Genomic DNA, 18,998 nt, shown 5'->3' with positions numbered 1-18,998 from the left:
AGTGGTTTAGGTCATATTTAGCGGATCGAACTTTTTGTGTCAGCATAGGTGAATTTGTTTCCTCCACTGCTCCTCTCTTGTGTGGGGTCCCACAGGGCTCAGTCCTCGGCCCTCTACTTTTCTCTTTGTATTTGCTTCCACTTGGTTCCATACTTAGAAAGTACGGCTTTTCATTCCACTGTTATGCAGATGACAGTCAGATTTATGTACCCCTTAAAAAGAAAAATGATAACTCTGTTGGACAACTACTCAATTGTCTCGACGACATAAAGGCCTGGATGGCTCTGAACTTTTTAAATTTTAATGATAAAAAACAGAAGTGATGGTTTTGGAGGCACAACTGGGACCCCGCCTGTAGATCTGGGCTCCTTGGCACCCTATATTAAATCTAACATTACAAATCTAGGAGTTAAATTGGACCCTGAGCTTAAATTTGACAGTCACATCAAAGCTGTTGTCAAATCAAGCTTCTTTCATTTGAGGCAGCTGGCCAAAATAAAGCCAATTCTGTCAAGACAACATTTTGAAACTGCAATCCACGCCTTTGTAACTACACGGCTGGACTATTGTAATTCCCTATATGTGGGGGTTAGTGGGTCCTCCATCACCCGTCTCCAGATGGTACAAAATGCAGCAGCACGTCTTTTAACAGGCACACGTAAACATGAGCACATTTCCCTATTTTAGCTTCATTACATTGGCTGCCTATTCAATTTAGGATCCATTTTAAAATTCTGTTATTTGCTTTTAAATCTTTAAATGGTCTTGCCCCGCCATACCTCTCTGAGCTTCTACACTCTTATAAACCCGTCCACGCTCTCAGGTCAGATGATCAGCTGCTCCTGATTGTGCCTAAAACTAAGCGTAAGCTCAGAGGGGACCGTGCCTTTGCTGTGTCTGCCCCTAGACTATGGAATGATCTGCCTTTGCATGTAAAGCAGGCCTCTTCTTTATCTGTTTTTAAAACCCTTCTTAAAACCCATCTTTTCTCTGTGGCTTTTAACACCTAGTGAGAGGTCGATTTTATTTACTCTATTTTATTTACTCGATTTTATTTACTTGATTGTATTTGTTACTTTGTTTTTATTGTATGGTTATTAATTGTACATATGTTTATGTATATTTTTCTATATTTTTATGTACAGCACTTTGGTCAACTTTGGTTGTTGTAAAGTGCTTAACAAATAAAGTTGGTTTGGTATGGTATGGTAAAGATGATCTGTCATTTACCGATTTTTTGAAACATTGATGGATAATTCCAAGTGCTGTCCACCATTTTGACAGACAAAAAAGAAAGAAAACCTAGTGCATCAGTCTTTACTTCTCTCTCTCTCTCTCTCTCTCGCTCTCTCACTCTCCTGCTGTGTGTCCTGTTTATTGCCTGGTATTAAAGATGCATTTCGTGTGATCCGATCACAAGTGGACAGGCACTCGCCATACCTGGTAATTTAAGTTTCTTGACCGCTTGTGTTGGGATTTCGAGTGGAGGGTCTCTGATTTAAAAACTGTATAAATAAATAATTGGGTCAGTGTGTTACTGCATGATTATAAAGTGCAAAAACGTATGAGAACAAAAAGAAAGAGCATCCAACTGCTTATTATAGCCAACTTGCATTTAATTTAAGTGCAAACATGATCTTTAGAGCAGAATTCTTTAAGTGAAGCAAATGTATTAACTGAGCTTCAGATGTGTGTGTGTCTCATCTGTGCCACTTTATATTGATATCAGGATCACTGAAAGAGCACTGAACTTATGCCTGTATGTATGCACTTTTTTACATTTTCCAATCGGATGGTTTTTCCTCTAAAGACACACATAACAGGCAAAGTTTAAAAACATGTAGCTAAGTAGTTGATTGACAGGTACAAATTTCACCCTAGAACTCCTTGCTTTCACTACACTCACAAAAATCGATTATATATTCACTGTCATGTAGCCTATATACCATTATAATGGCATATATAATTATATAGGCTAAGACGGCTAAAAACAGACCATGAAGAAAATTCAAAACTCAGTCCCTCAGAGTAACGAATAAAGATTTTAAAACTCTGATTTTAACATATGCTAATACATTTTTTTAAAAGTTGTGTACATTAACATTAGCTAATTCAGAAAAACTAACATGAACTAACAATGACAATTGAATTTACAGTGTATTAATAAACATTAACCAAGATTGATTAATGTTTTAAATAATTCTTGTTCATTGTTAGTTCATGATACCTAATGCATTAACTAATGTTAACAAATAAAACCTTATTTTAAAGTGTTGCTCTTCCGTGGAACACTAAACGAGGTTTTAGAAATAATGTTTAGGACTTTCCTTTCACCATTAACTTTCATTGAATGGAAAAAAAAGAGCAGCATCAACATTTTTCAAAATTTCATCTCATGTGTTACACAGAAGGAAGAACAGAAGTCATACGGGTTTAAAATGATATAAGGGTGAGTAAATGACAACATAATTTTCATTTTTGGGTGAACTATCCCTATGAACTATAAGGTGATAAAAGAAATCCAGTCATAATATTTCAGTCATGAGCTTCTCTCACCTCTGCTGCTGGGAGAAGATGAAAAGGATAAGAAGGATCATCACCCCTACCACTCCAAAAATCAGCACTAACGTTGTTGGGAACAAAGATTCTGTAGACAAAAAATAGTCTTTCCTTACCTTTGAACAATTGGTTTAATTAATTTATGATGTTCAGTCAGACAGCTTGGATCACTTTGTGCAAACAAAAGGTAAATTTCTTGGCACCAGTTTACCTTTAATTGGTATCTGTGCCACATGCATAATGATGCTGTCGCTGAATTCGCCAAAGTTATCAAAGGCCGACATCTTGCAGCGCACTCGAACTTCATACTCTTTGTCAGTGTGCAGGCCATAGATAGACTGCTGTGTGCCACTCTCCAGGTCCAGCTGCAATGAAAGAAGAGGAAAAGTAAATAAGAGAACAAACAAGAAAAAAAACAAAGGATTGAGCAATAAACTGGCATTTGTGGGTTATAATAGTGGTTCTAAACAGGTTTTGTGTCAGGGACAATATTTTAAATTGGACATCAAGTTGCGTAATCTTACAAAGTTAAACTAAAATGTCATTCAAATCAAACGTTTAAATTGATAAACATTACCATGAAATGCAAAGGTCCAGCAATGTGACAAATTATTAAAGGAATATTCCAGGTTTAATACAAGTGAAGCTCAGTATAATAAAGCTCATAATATTGATTACAACAAAAATAATTTGACTCATCCATCCTTTTCTTAAAAAGGTTACAGGCACTTAAAATGGAAGTGAATGTGACACATTTATGAAAGGTTTAAAGGCAGAAATGCGATGCATATTATTCTATAAAAGCACTTACATTAATTCTTCTTTTAAAACTCATGTGTTTTTTGATCTGTAAAGTTGTTTAAATCGTTGTTTTACAGTCGTTTTATGGTTTGTTGTACATCGTCATGGCAACAGTTGTAAAACTGGGTCTAACTTTACACAAACATTTTTAGTATTTGATTATATCACACTAAAATCATGTTAACAAATTGTTTACGTATTGTGGCTATACTTTTGAAATGGTATTTTAATGTTTACTGTTTGGCCCACTTCCATTGTAAGTGCCTCACTGTAACCCAGATTTTTGCTGGGGTTTTTATTTTTAATAAAAGGAGGGGCAAGTCACAATTCATTTTGTGGTAATCAATATTACCACTTGCAACTTGTATTGAACTTGGAATATTCCTTTAATATGATCTACAGTAGGCTGAAGAGTAAAATGTAAAAATGTTCTATTAAGTTTTTAATTGATGCTCATTTTATGTATATGAAAATCAATGGGCCGCTTCATTTTGCTTACCATGTCAAAGTCTTATTATTTATTTTATTGTTTTAATAAAAAAATTCAGAACGGACCTGCCACCCATTTTTGGGTTGTGAAGGAACTTACGATCCACCAGTTTTATATTTACTCAGAGAGACAATCGAATATCAGAAAGTACTATACATTTTCTCCAAATGTAGCTTTGCAGCATTTCATCACAAAATGAATAACTGTCCAGAATGTCATTAAAATACCCCTAAATGTTTTATAATTGTGAAAATCTCATGGGGGACACCAGAAAGGTGTCCCCCATCAGCAAAAGGGCTAGTGGAATAAACTACAACAGTGAATCAATCCCCTCTAATCTTCAAGCCTGCCAACATATGGCAGTGATTTAACATGTGGCTCAGTGTGGTTTTGCTTATGACTGCTTAGTCTGGGCAGGACCGCTGGGCAGGCCAGGGAAAAGCGGCTGTCTGGGAGTGTAATCTGAGAGGGCTCCTGAAGATCTTGCCAAATGCAAAACTCCCCAAGCAACAAGACTGAATGAGAGAGCACATCTAACTGTGCTCTTGACCAGCGATCATTTTAGAAAGGGTAGGCAAATACTGGCACATAGTTTGTCTCCAACACAAAATCAAGTTCCCCTTCTGTCACTCACTCGACGTTGTGTCGAAAGTGACACAAGGGGTCTTCCTGGGACGCCAAACGTACCTCTGAAACTGAGAAAAGGCCAATGTCAAGTTGGCAGACAGAATTTGCATGCCCCGCCCCTGACATACAGGTATAAAGGAAAGCGGGGCAGCGAGTGCCAGTCAGAATTTTTCTTTGGAGCCGAACGGTTGTGCAACAAGCAAGCTGAAGTTCACCACTGTATCACTCACCTCTGTCAGCGAGAAGCATTGCTGTTGGATCTATGGCGCGTTTCCTGCTGGCGCTCTCTCTCACTGCACGCTGTGCAGTCTACGCCCCTAGGCGCTTCAACAGTGCTTTTCACTGTTAAAAGAGTGTTCTCCTCCTAAAAGACTTTTTATTTCTCTAAAGAGCAATACACAGCTGCGTTGAACATCCTTTTCAGGACGCGTCTTTTTCAAGATACCTTTCCGCACCTGTGTTGTTCCTGGATGCGGTCGATTTCTCTCCAAGACCGACGGCCACAGACGCTGCCTCGTGTGCCTGGGCAGCGATCACACTGAGGCTGCGTTCGTGGATGGCTCATGTACTCATTGCGAGAACATAGACCATGGCAGTGTCGTGGTCGCGACTCTCCTTCCTCAAGTTGAAAGCCACTTCAGCCGCCCCCCCCCGCGTCGCTCCTTCTTCCGGACGACCCGGCTGGCGTTGAAGGCGATATGGGGATAATGACGGGCTCGGTTTCTCCGGGTAAATCCCCACGAACCACCCACTCCCCGACAGGCTCGCTCGCTTCCGTCCGAGCTCGGGATGAGTGTGGCTCGCCTCACCACACAACCAGCCGGCATTCTCCCTTGAGCCCCTGGACTAGGATGATGACATCGCCGCTGGATCGGAGAGTGTCCAGGCGTGTGCTCTCGCATATGTCACAGCTCGCCCGTCATATCCTCCTTTGGAGTCAGCCGTGACTCAGGTCGCTGTGAGCCACTAACATCCCTGGCAACCGAAAGATGACGGCGGACCTGTTGTCGTGGCACGTTTCGCCCAGCAGAGAGTGGAGGCTCCACACCCAGGTGGTCCAGCTGATATGGGACCAATTCGGCAAGGCACAGATAGATCTCTTTGCCTCCCAAGACAACTCCCACTGCCCGCTCTGGAACCCTCCCCGTCCTAGCCTATTCCCCTCCTGGGATCTCTCAGTGGTTCTCTCGGGCCTCCAGAGACCCCCTTTGAGCCGCTTGATTCAGCTGAGCTCAAGGCCTTCTCCATGAAGACGGACCTCCTTATAGCATTAGCCTCCATCAAGAGGGTTGGGGACCTGCAAGCGTTCTCTGTCAGCGACACCTGCCTGGAGTTCGGTCCGGCAAATTCTCACGTTATTCTGAGGCCGCGACCGGGCTACATTCCCAAGGTTCCTGCGACCCCCTTCAGGGACCAGTTTGTGAACCTGCAAGCGCTGCCCCGGGAGGAGGCAGACACAGCCCTTTCGTTGCTGTGTCTGGTACGTGCTTTGCTTATTTATTTGGAACGCACACAGAGCTTTTGATGATCTGAGGAGCTCTTTGTCTGCTTCGGCGGAAAGGAAACACCATCTCCAAACAGAGGTTAGCTCACTGGGTCGTGGATGCTATTTCTTTAGCTTATCACACCCAGGCCGTGCCCGCCCCCTTGCGGGTTCGAGCACACTCTACGAGAAGTGTGGCATCCTCGTGGGCACTGGCCCATGGCATCTCCTTAGCAGACATCTGCAGAGCAGCGGGCTGGGCAACACCCAATACCTTTGCCAGATTTTATATCTCAGGGTTGAGTCGGTCTCGTCCCTTGTTTTGTCAGGTCCGAGCCGGTAGACCTTGGTAACGCGGCACAACCGACCGGGTGTTCCGCTTGCACACAGCACCCTTCACAAGTTGATCCAGTGCGCCTTCTATCCCAGGTTAGCCACTAAGCGTCGCTCCCTGGATGTCTCCTCCCTAGCCTTCTGGCCTGTGAATTCAGCGGAGCAATTTGTGTCCAGACCCACTAGTCACAGGTGCTCTGTACTGGGGTCGGGCTCCACGGGCTAAGTTCCCTTTTCAGGCAAACTCCCCCTGATGTATTTCCCGCGGTACGGTCCCCCTGTCGGCGGACCCGCGTTTCCCTTGGGCAGCCCTGCTGCCCTGGTCACCGTGCTAGTAGAGTCCCCCCTCATTAGGCTGGACCTACCACCACGCCATTTCCCACGTACGGCTTCACAACCCTCGTGGTGTATTTGTCACATTTTACCTCCACATAGACTGGGCAGGATGTGGCCTCCGCAGGGTCTTTTCCCCCTGAAAAAATAGGACCGGGAAAGACTGCCTTCCCTGACGCATTTCATAGCATTAAGATAGCCCCAGCCGCTTCACATCCTATGTGAGAGACATAGTAAGAGAGAAGGCCACGGCTGCTGGGCTTGCTCCCATGCTAGTCATGTAGCACCTGTCCCCCCCTCAGGGGTGCGCGGAACCTAAGGTCTGTATGTGACATCTCTTTGGGGGCGTTGGGGAGGGCTACGTGCAGCCGACACAGGTACCACAACGAGACGTTGTGTCCCTCCTGCCACAGCACTAGACCTACCACTGTAAACGGCTGTACCTTATTTTCGGCTCCTCAGTGCAAAATCCTGACTGGCACTCGCTGCCCCACTTCCCTTTATACCCGTATGTCAGGGGCGGTGCATACCGCCTGTTTGCCAACTTGACAATGGCCTTTTCTCAGGTTCAGAGGTACGTTTGGCATCCCAGAAAGACCCCTTGTGTCACTTAATTCGACACAACGTCTCGTTCCTTCCCTTGGGTAATGTAGGTTACAACAGTAACCATGACGTTTCTCAAAATACAATAAACAAATTAAACTGAGAGAACAAATCTAAAGTGTGTTCTCCACCACAATGCCTGGAAGTCCACCAAGACAGCAAAACAACAGTGTTATTTTGCAACATTGATTTTCAAGGTTTACATTGTTTTATGTCCATCGATGGCAATAAAGACTCCTTTTTAAAAGAATAGTTCACCCAAAATTATAATATATTATCATATTCTACAGTATTATCATTTACTCACCCTTTTGTCATTCTAAACCCATATGACTTTCTTTACTCATTAGAACACAAATGGTGAATTTTTATAATTGTAAGAATTTCCTGGCCGCTTTTTTCATTAAATTGAATGGGAACTGGGGTTATTAAGCTTCAAAATGTACTACAAATAAACTGTTACAATTGTATTGACTAAAAAGATGGTATTTCATTTGAGAGCTACTGTGGAGGTGAAGATTGTCAGTGAGTAAAGATTTAAATATTTGTCTCAAAGCATCGTTTGGCTTCAGAAGACTTAGAATATAGTACACAAATTATATGGACCACTTTTATGACACATTTATGGGGATTTTTCGTCATTTTGGAGCTTGACAGCCCAAGTTTATGGAAACCATGTAGAGCCAATTAAAAAAGAATTAAGAAATAAAGTATCAATCTTTTAATTTGGAGAAAGTTCGAAAGTGTATTGGTTGGCCCCACGAGTCAACTGTCCAACAGCATTTTTAAACTCAGTTGTCAAATGGAGAAAGAAAAGCAATTGGCAAATGGAGATAGAAAATCGGCAATTGAATGAAGAAATGCAATTGCCAATTGCTTTTTTCAAAAAATTTGCTATTTTATTGTTACATTTAATTGCATTTTAAACATGAATTAAATACATGAGTTAATAATGCACAATTTTATTGTTAAATATAATTACATTTTTAAACATAAAATAAACAGATTTAAATATGTTTATTTATTTGTCCATATACAGTAAATTGGTTTATTTATTCACATTTTATTTTCAAATATATAGATTGATCATTTCTTTATTGTTTTTTTAAATTGGCACTCCACGGCTTCCATACAAGTTCCCTTTCACTATTCAAAAAGAGTGTCCAGTGCATTCTTCGAAAATTCCTCTTTTGTTTTCTTAAATGGTAGAACCAAAGTAATATTTTAGTTTGGAATGACATGAGGATGAGTAAATGAAGAATTGCCATTTTGGGTGAACTGTTCCTTTAATTGTCATCTTTAAAAATGACTTGTGAGTTACAATAGACAATGTGCCACAAACCATCCTTCCTATTTCTTCTCAAGTGAGGCTTCTAGAAACTTACCATCTCCCAATTGGATGTGTTCCTGACTCGATACTGAACCTGGTACACCAGACTCATCCAGCCCATCTGCACATCTGCTGATGGAGGCGGAGCCCAGCGCACAAGAACATCAAAGTGCAACCCAGAGCGACTGACGTTCAGTAGAGTCCAGTTCAGCCCAATTGGTGGGTCAGGATGCACTGAGGAGGTTGCAAGAAAGTATTAAGAACAAAAGACATAGTAATCCCAAATGTTAACAAATTACAAATATGAAATATGCAACAATGCACAGATGAATTAACAGAGATTCTTTTTACTGTCTTTAAGCTTGCACAAAGTAATTTTATAGATATTAATCACTTAACACTTTTTTGCCCAGCTTACCTATGTTTTCCACTGTAAAGCAGTCCTCATCATAGGTTATATTCTGGGGAACTGAGCGCAGCTGGATGCAGTAGGAGGTCCAGATGTGTGTGAAGGTCTTGTTGAAGTAGCACTCGTTCTCCACGGTGGACGAGTAGTCAGGACACTCCTGCCACTCACTAGAGAGGGCACTTGATAAAAATATATATTTAAACTAGAGTTGGGGTACTCGAGTTTGGACTTGTCATGGACTCGGATGCATATTTACTCAGACTAGACTCGCAGCCGAGTCCATGACATTTGTGATGCAATGAAAAAAAAAATAACAAAAAAATAACAAAACAGAAATTAATGAGCACATCTCTGTCTGCATGCAGCTGTATTAGCCTCTGAAGTCGTGGACATAGCCAGAGTTGTTTCACTGTGTTTAAGCAATTACACGCACACATACATACGCACATGCACAGGCACAGGCACACTCATCAGTCAACCAATACGCTTGAATGTTGCTACAGAGACTACTGTATAACATTGACTACTGAGGTGGCTGGCACAACGAAAACAGAAAGACGGGTAAATCTCCAATGTAATAGAAACTAAACAAGGCAGCTTCACACGAAACAGGACCTGACAACTGGTAAAATTGCATGTGATGTTTATGCAGCCAAGACAGTGCTCATTCATTGCAGTTTCATCATGGCTAAAATCTTAAAATCAAGACCTTAATTGAGTCAAGTCACCCACATCATGTCTCTCACAGTTTACTAAAAACTGTATTAATATTGGATATTAAGTCTTTTTAGGCATGATGTATCTACACATGTAGGCTTCTGTTGTGTCTTGTGGTCCACACAGTTTTGTCAGCTTGAACTGGGCCTTGATGAATTAACTGTGTAACTTTTTTATAGTTGGAGATAAAAGTGTTATTGCTAAAGCAGACAGCACCTCTAAACAGATCAACAGCACCTATTTATTATTGATTGACTATTTTCAAACATTGACGAGCTGCTTAAAATACATACTTTTACAGCATTTGTCCACCATTCACAACATTCAACCATGCACAATAAAATATTAGGATATTTTGGGCAGTGAAATCTTTTGTTTACAATTTAATTTAGACTTTATAGACTATAAAAAAAATTATTATATAGAGTTTGTGCATGAAGCTAAACTTCAGGTTATGAGATGAATTTAGTTGGTTGTGATGTTTTGTTTATTTATTTTATTTTATTTTTTATTTTAATCTACCTGGTAATTTATCTTTTTTGAGCCTATATCTCTGACACTTTTAAAGAACAATTGTGTTAAATTTATTACTCAAAATTATTATTCTCCATGTTTTTGCGGTTAAAGAAGAGTTCAATAAAATTTTCTTTGGTTGGTATTTAAAGATTTCAGACTGATTTCAGACCAACGTGTATAACAAAACAAATGTAAATGTTTTTTTTTTTTTTTTTTTATCTCCTGCAGCAGCTGCTGTGAGATGCATACTGATGCATCAGGGATTTAGGTACACGAGCAGCATGCAGACCTGCCCCACATCGTGCGGTTTTCCGCAAATTACCTGTAAAATCATGTCCGTGACGACATGGACCTAATATTATCAATGGGATTTTCCAGTGTTTTTGTATGTATTTGCAGACAAATCGTGAGACGTAACTTCTCAGCTAGTGCTATTTACTACTGTATTGACTCATTTGTATGTATTTTCCCAAATCAGAAGGGCAGATAGAGAAAAAAGATTCAGAATTATATATATCAATATAGACAATTATTTCTTTTGATAGGGATCATTTTATCTAAAACTAAATTAAATAGAAAAATGTAAAATTAAGTAGAAATAAAAACAAAATAAAAATTCTAATTTAATTTCAAAGCATTGACGAGCTGCTTAAAATACATTATTTTACAGCATTTGACCACCATTCACAACATTCAACCTTGGGTGTAATGACTAACGCAGCTTTCACTTTAGAACACAAGAATCTTGTTGAAGGACAGTTTTGTCTTCATACACATTAAGCATATGCTTTCATTCTGAAAGCACTTTGAAGTTTGTTCAGCAGGATACTAATCTTAAAATGTATATATGAAATGCAGAGTTGTATATCGACAAAATGTTTTCTTGGTTGTGAAGTTTAAAATAAGCTTAATATTGATGTTGAGTTTACGGTTACAATTTTAATTCAGATTCATGAACAGATTCATTCGGATTCGACTCAGACTCGGCCTGTTATGGACTCGGTCTTAAGTCCGACTCTGCCCCTTTTGGACTCGGACTCGACAGTTAAAAGACTCGGACTTGACTCAGACTCGACTAAGGTTGACTCGAACCCAACACTAATTTAAACCATTAACAGACGTATTCAGAACATGTAGTTTAAACACAATATTACACATAAGTATTATGTAATGTGAGGAACATTTAACAGTAATTTGACTGACTATCTAGCAACATGAATTACTAGCTTAGTTCTTCTAATCTAAATGACACATTATAAGGCCTGAAATATAACACTAGTAGGAGGGACAATTTGTGCTTATTTAATGAACTGTATGGGACCCTGCCTTTGAAAAGGTAGTTGGTGTCTTGGTATGTTTTGTCTCTTACTTTTTGGTGTGATAGAAGACCCTGAGGGATCCAGGCTCAGTGAGGTTCTGAAAAGTCCCAGCGCTCCACCAACAGCGGAAGGTCTCCTGCTCTCTGGATCGGCAGCCAGTGAAATGGGGACCTCTGGATGGATCTGATTCAGAAAGGGAAAAGAAAATGAAGCAGCCTATAAAAATCAATGCAGAGTAAAAGTTATGACATAAAGATAATCATGTAAAAATGATCCAACCGGGGTATGTAAGTGGTATGGATGAACAGTATTTGAAAAACACAAAAAATTATTTTGAAAAAGCAAAAATCGTTACAGTGAGCCACTTACAATGGAAGTGAATGGGGCCATTGTAAGTGTTGGAGAGTTTAAAAGGTAGAAATGTGAAGCATATCATTTCATAAAAGCACCTACATTAATTGTTCTGTTCAAACTCATGTATAATTTGAGCTATAAAGTTGAATAAATCATAATTTTTAAAGTCATTTTAGGGTTTTAGGGTTTGTTAACATTACATCATCATGGCAACAAAGATGTAAAATGAGTTATAATTTTACACAGAAAAGGTGATTGTATCGCACTAAAATCATGAAATAGGGAGTATTTTAACATTTATGGATTGGCCCCATTCACTTTCTTTGTAATTACCTCACGGGAACCCAGATTTTTGCTTTTTAAAAGTAAAGGAGGGGCAAGTCAAATACATTTTTGTGGTATTCAATATTATGCCACAAATGCTATTGAGTAACCTTAACTTGTATTGTACCTGGAATATTCCTTTAATTTCCTGTTCACATTCATAACTAATTAGCACCATAATAAATAAAAGAGTATTTTATTTTATGTAATGAATTAACTCAAGCCTCTTATTGACACTGTGCACACATATGACACGATGAATGGAGTGCTTATTATTATATAGGAATGTATATTATCTCCTGGCACATTCTTAGCTGTGTCCTCTGCAGTTGAGCTCCTCTGGTACCAAGTTTACCAGCAGTTCTCACAGTTTTTTGCTTTTGCACAGCCATAAATAAGACTTGGAGGGTGCAATTGATTTCTCGCCCTCTGTGTCTCCGCTTCTTCCCTAACTGTAGTATAAATCAGTCGAGCTAGCATGTGGCCCCAAATCAGCTTGGTATCAAGGTTTTCTATGACTCATTGTAGAGATTAGGCCTTTATTTGATCCCCTTCTAAACTGTACCTGTGAAAGTACATCTAGCTCAAGTTAATGTAAGCTTTGGCAATAGAGAGGGCCGTTAAAAATCTAATTTACTCTGAAGCAATGTTTCTGCTGAGAATCCCTCCCCCACACACCCATATATCTCTCGTCTCTTGCATCCAGCCCTCCTCTAGTGACAACAAGATGTATTTTCTCTTGAACCGCAGCTGCTGAGCAGTACAAAACTGTGGCTCTCATCATGTGGGGAAGGGATTGTCAGCGGCAAACTCAAAGTTTATACAAACACGCATTCGGGACACAAATATACACAAAGGCAAACCCAAACTTTGCTTGTATGGTTTGGTGAACTTACTAAACTGAACAAAAAGAGAGTAGTACAGTAGTACATTGGGCCTTATATAGAGCAGATTTCTGTGTAAATCATATGTAAAACCATTCAATTCAACAGGATTAGCGCTATGTCAATGTCAATGTCACCTTTATTTATATAGCACTATTAAAACAACACAAGTTGACCAATGTGCTTTACATTCTCATTGAAAAATAGAAAGAGAAACATACTACAATAGTAAAAAAATTAAAATATAAACATTTAAGATGAATAAGCCATGGCAAACAGATATGTCTTAAGTTGTACTTTAAAAACATGTAGAGTCAGCATCCCTAACATATGATGGCAAACTATTCCAAAGTCTTGGCGCTACTACTGCAAAAACCCGATCCCCTTTCTGGCTTAACTTAGTCCGTGGAATTTTCAGCAACTTTTGAGTTGATGATCTCAAGGTTCTTCCTGATTGATACTCTATTAACAGAGCTGATAAATAAGTCGGTGTAAGGTCATGGAGTGATTTATACACCAATAAAAGAAGTTTAAAATCAATTCTATATTGTACAGGAAGCTATGTGCTAAGACTGTGTGCTACATTTTATCCACTTTTCGTGAGAGCGCTAATTCGAAGCACAACTGGCCATGAGTGGGAGTGTTTGCGCTATATGTGGGTGTATGCATGCAAACTGTAGGTGTACTGCATGTTAATGAAGTGGTGCAAAGTGCAAGAAGCTAATTTCCTGAGTAATAGGTCATTGCGCAAAGACGTTTCAAAAGCAGGTCTTATCTCAATGCAAAGTCTAAACTCAGTTCTTACATTCACAGTTTGGAGATTCCACCATGGAGATGGTAATAAATTTCATGTCCAAACTCTGAAAATATAGTGGAACATCAAATTATGTCCCTGACAATCACAGTTTTATGATTCACGTTATTTCATTTTTATTTGTGTCGGAGTAAAATGTTTGGGTTTGGTATGATTTTTAGACCATTTTGTTACCTAGGGGCCAAGCAGAGAAGCTGCTGGAACCCTATTGTAATTGTGCTGATTTTTCTGCCATAAAAGTGTCTGGGTATCAGAGGCCGTAAGTCGTGGAGACACCAAACTTGGCAGATGGTTACAAAGCAGGCAAACTACTCAGGCGCACAAACGCACACCAATCTGACCCTATGTGGTGCTATAATAAACACTTTTACATTTTGGCTTATATCTCTGCAACCGTCTATAAACCATTCAATTCAACAGAATTAGAGCTATGTGCTAAGACTGTGTGCTACATCTTATCCACTTTTCGTGAGAGCGCTAATTCGAAGCACAAGTGGCCATGAGTGGGAGTGTTTGCGCTATATATGGGTGTATGCATGCAAACTGTAGGTGTACTGCATGTTAATGAAGTGGTGCAAAGTGCAAGAAGCTAATTTCCTGAGAAATAGATCATTGCGCAAAGACGTTTCAAAAGAAGGTCTTATCTCAATGCAAAGTCTAAACTCAGTTCTTACATTCACAGTTTGGAGATTCCACCATGGAGATGGTAATACATTTCATGTCCAAACTCTGAAAATATAGTGGAACATCAAATTATGTCCCTGACAATCACAGTTTTATGATTCATGTTTTTTCATTTTTATTTGTGTCGGAGTAAAATGTTTGGGTTTGGTTTGATTTTTAGACCATTTTGTTACCTAGGGGCCAAGCAGAGAAGCTGCTGGAACCATATTGTAATTGTGCTGATTTTTCTGCCATAAAAGTGTCTGGGTATCAGAGGCCGTAAGTCGTGGAGACACCAAACTTGGCAGGATGGTTACAAAGCAGGCAAACTACTCAGGCGCACAAACGCACACCAATCTGACCCTATGTGGTGCTATAATAAACACTTTTACATTTTGGCTTATATCGCTGCAATTTTTCTCCACCATTTTGAAGTTTTTGAAAACCCTACTTTTTCTAACTCCTCCTAGACCGTTAGTCCGATCAGCACAAAATTAGGTATACATATTCTACAGAACCCCCTGACAAAAAGTATACAAAATAATTTTGATACTTCAAATCGTTCCAAAGATATTAATCATAAAATTCCTTTGGTTTAACGCAATTTGAGTAATTTATCGATATCTACTCAATACAAACTCCAAAACGTAACTCGGTACATATAGTCAACAGGATGTTTAGAAGATGTCAGCAACATTTCGTACAATTCCACCCATAGGGGATGCGACAACAGAAAAACAGCCATTTGAGTTACAAAGTTCAAATTAAATATACATCTTCTTGCATACATGCTAACAAATTCTTAAAAAAATCGATTCAACAAATTCACAAAAAAGGCCGCCAATGGCCAATCAAATTTTAGCACCTTATAACCAATGGCCAAGGGTTATGGAAATTACTATACACAAGCAGGGTATCTACATGAAATCATAGGCAAAGCGGAGCTCGCTCCCGTTAGTGATGTATGAATGAATGTATGAATTATCAAAGGCGCGATTTGAGAGAAGCGCCGACAAGTCGCCGATGTCAGCGAGATATCTAGGATGTTAACTGTCTGGACCAGTCTGCGATTCCAAATCGTGCAATGTGAAATATGTTTTCACTGAATACAACTGCAGCATTGACCTACAGACAATGACAGAGCAAGAAAGGGGCACGGGAAGTTTCAGTGGGAGGAGTCCTGATGTACCTGAAACAGAACATCAACTAGCATGGCTGTAGTATCAAGAAAGTCTCATTTGACCGAAGAAATGGAGGAAAAATTTGTGGAACATTGGCAGGAGCACCAGTGTCTATATGATATTTCATCTTAGCTGTACCACAACCGGGTGAAGAAAGAGAAGTTACAAATTATTTTGAAGAGCTACTGTAGCACAAATTGCTGAAAAACTTAATTCTGGCCATGATAGAAAGGTGTCAAAACACACAGTGCATCGCAGCTTACTGCGTATGCGGCTGCATTGCCGCAAACCGGTCAGAGTGCCCATGCTGACCCCTGTTCACCACCAAAAGCGCCTAAAATGGGCATGTGAGTGTCAGAACTATACCATGGAGCAATGAAAGAAGGTGGCCTTGTCTGACGAATAACATTTTCTTTTAGATCATATGGACAGCCGGGTGCGTCATTTACTTGGGAAGAGATGGTAGCAGAATGCACCATGGGAAGAAGGCAGGCCGGCGGAGGCAGTGTGATGCTCTGGGCAATGTTCTGTTGGGAAACCTTGGGTCCTGGCATTCATGTGGGTGTTACTTTGACACGTACCAACTACCTAAAGATTGTTGCAGACCACACACACCCCTTCATGGCTACGCTATTCCCTGATGGCAGTGGCCTCTTTCAGCACGATAATGCACCCTGCCACACTGCAAAAATTGTTCAGGAATGGTGTGAGAAACATGACAGACTTCCAGGTGTTGACTTGTCCTCCAAATTCCATCTATGGGATGTGCTGGACCATCAAGTCCGATCCATGGAAGCCAAACCTCACAACTTATAGGACTTAAAGGATCTGCAGCTAACATCTTGGTGCCAGATACCACAGGAGACCTTCAGAGGTCTAGTGGAGTCCATGCATCGATTGGTCAGATCTGTTTGGCGGCACGAGGGGGTTCTACACGATATTAGGCAGGTGGATTTAATGTTGTGGCTAATCGGTGTATATCTGAGCCTGCACTCAGTGTAAAATTAACATATTTTTCTCTTCCTGTGTTAAAAAACCATGTCCAATCATATTCATAATAACGTGGGTTTAATTTTGTGGATAATCTGTGTATTTCTGAGCCTGCAATCAGTGTAAAATTAACGTATTTTTCTCTTGCTGTGATAAAAAAAACCATGTCCAATAATATTCATAATAAATAGAAAATTAAAATGATGTATAGTTGAAGTCAGAAGTTTACATACACCTTAGCCAAATACATTTAAACTCAGTTTTTCACAATTCCTGGCATTTAATCGTAGAAAACATTCCCTGACTTAGGTCAGTTAGGATCACAAATTTATTTTATGAATGTGAAATGTCAGAATAATAGTATAGAGAATTATTTCTTTCAGCTTTTATTTCTTTCATCACAGTCCCAGTGGGTCAGAAGTTTACATACACTTTGTTAGAATTTGGTAGCATTGCCTTTAAATTGTTTAACTTGGGTCAAACATTTTGGTTAGCTTTCCACAAGCTTCTCACAATATGTTGTTAGAATTTTGCCCATTCCTCCAGACGGAACTGGTGTAACTGAGTAAGGTTTGTAGGCCACATTGCTTGCACACGCTGTTTCAGTTCTGCCCACAAATTTTCAATCGGATTGAGGTCAGGGCTTTGTGATGGTCACTCCAATTCCTTGACTTTGTTGTCCATAAGCCATTTTGCTACAAATTTGGAGGTATGCTTGGGGCCATTGTCCACTTGGAAGACCCACTTACGACAAGCTTTAACTTCCTGGCTGATATCTTGAGATGTTGCTTTAATGCATCCACAAAAATGTTCCTTCCTCATGATGCCATCTATTTTGTGAAGTGCACCAGTCCCTCCTGCAGCAAAGCACCCCTTAACATGATGCTGCCATCCCCATGCTTCACGGTTGGGATGGTGTTCTTCGGCTTGCAATCCTCACCCTTTTTCCTCCAAATATAACGACGGTCATTATGGGCAAACAGCTAAATTTTTGTTTCATTAGACCAGAGGGCATTTCTCCAAAAAGTAAGATCTTTGTCCCAATGTGCACTTGCAAACTGTAGTCTGGCCTTTTTATGGCAGTTTTAGAGCAGTGAATTCTTCTTTGCTGAGCAGCCTTTCAGGTTATGACAATATAGAACTTGTTTCAATGTGGATATAGATACTTGTCTATCTGTTTCCTCTAGCATCTTCACAAGGTCCTTTGCTGTTATTCTGGGATTGATCTGCACTTTTCGCACCAAAATACATTCATCTCTAGGAGACAGAATGTGTCTCCTTCCTGAGTGGTATGATGGCTGCGTGGTCCCATGGTGTTTATACTTCCATACTATTCTTTTCACAGATGAACGTGATACCTTCAGGCTTTTGGAAATTGCTCTCAAGGATGAACCGGACTTGTGGTGGTCCACAATTTTTTTCTGAGGTCTATTTCTTTTGATTTTCCCATGATGTCATGCAAAGAGGCACTGACTTTGAAGGTAGGTCTTGAAATACATCCACAGGTAGACCTCAAATTCAGTACAACTCCTACAATAAGCTTATTGGCTAATTGTCTAAACACTTGACATAATTTTCTGGAATTTTCCTGCTTAAAGGCACAGATAACTTAGTGTATGTAAAATTCTGACCCATTGAAATAGTGATATATTCAATTAAAAGTGAAACAATCTGTCTGTAAACAATTGTTGGAAAAATTACTGGTGTCATGCACAAAGTAGATGCCCTAAAAGACTTGCCAAAACGATAGTTTGCTAATATTACATTTGCAGAGTGGTTAAAAAATGTGTTTTAATGACTTCAACCTAAGTGTATGTAAACTTCTGACTTCAACTGTATTTCCTGTGGTATTTGGAGTGTTTGAACACTCTCTTTTCTGTTTATTATCCAAACTGTGAATTATGCAGTTTTTGTGCAAGCAACTGGAACTCATAATTGAAGCTTATGAGCCAAAGTACTTGCATAAAAAGGGGTCATCTATCATTCTGAGGTTTGGCAGTGTTGTAGAATACTAATTTCCGTATGTGTTTGTGCAGGCATGAATATTTTGGGTCTGTCTTGACCAATGATTCCTTTTAGTGACTCAAGAGATGCCAAAAATCATACAGTACAGGGATGTTGCCTTAACAAATCAAATTAAAATTACGTCTTAATTAAATTTCCTAGATGAACGACACTTTATCTTAGTTTTTTTTTTAACTTAAAATTATTTCACCTATCCTAGTTTTATTCCAGATATTTCCAAAAAGTGACAAAAAACTGTGGCTC

The 18,998-nt window shown here is 39.7% G+C and overlaps 1 protein-coding gene across 1 annotated transcript in view; it reads right to left on the bottom strand.

The window, feature by feature from the left end:
• LOC127620780 (growth hormone receptor-like) overlaps positions 1-18,998 on the bottom strand; it is an 80,114-nt gene that overhangs the window by 12,990 nt on the left and 48,126 nt on the right. The window contains exons 3-7 of the mRNA XM_052094013.1: positions 11,571-11,703; positions 8,978-9,147; positions 8,615-8,793; positions 2,771-2,924; positions 2,557-2,647 (exon numbers count right to left, since the gene is read on the bottom strand). Of these exons, the coding sequence (XP_051949973.1) occupies positions 2,557-2,647; positions 2,771-2,924; positions 8,615-8,793; positions 8,978-9,147; positions 11,571-11,703 (727 nt within the window). The remainder of the gene's footprint in view (positions 1-2,556; positions 2,648-2,770; positions 2,925-8,614; positions 8,794-8,977; positions 9,148-11,570; positions 11,704-18,998) is intronic.

The sequence above is a fragment of the Xyrauchen texanus genome, chromosome 27 (assembly GCF_025860055.1).
Source record: "Xyrauchen texanus isolate HMW12.3.18 chromosome 27, RBS_HiC_50CHRs, whole genome shotgun sequence".
Lineage (NCBI taxonomy): Eukaryota > Metazoa > Chordata > Actinopteri > Cypriniformes > Catostomidae > Xyrauchen > Xyrauchen texanus.
The sequence above is the reverse complement of the archived record's forward strand: the minus strand, read 5'-3'. Positions and strand labels throughout refer to the sequence as shown.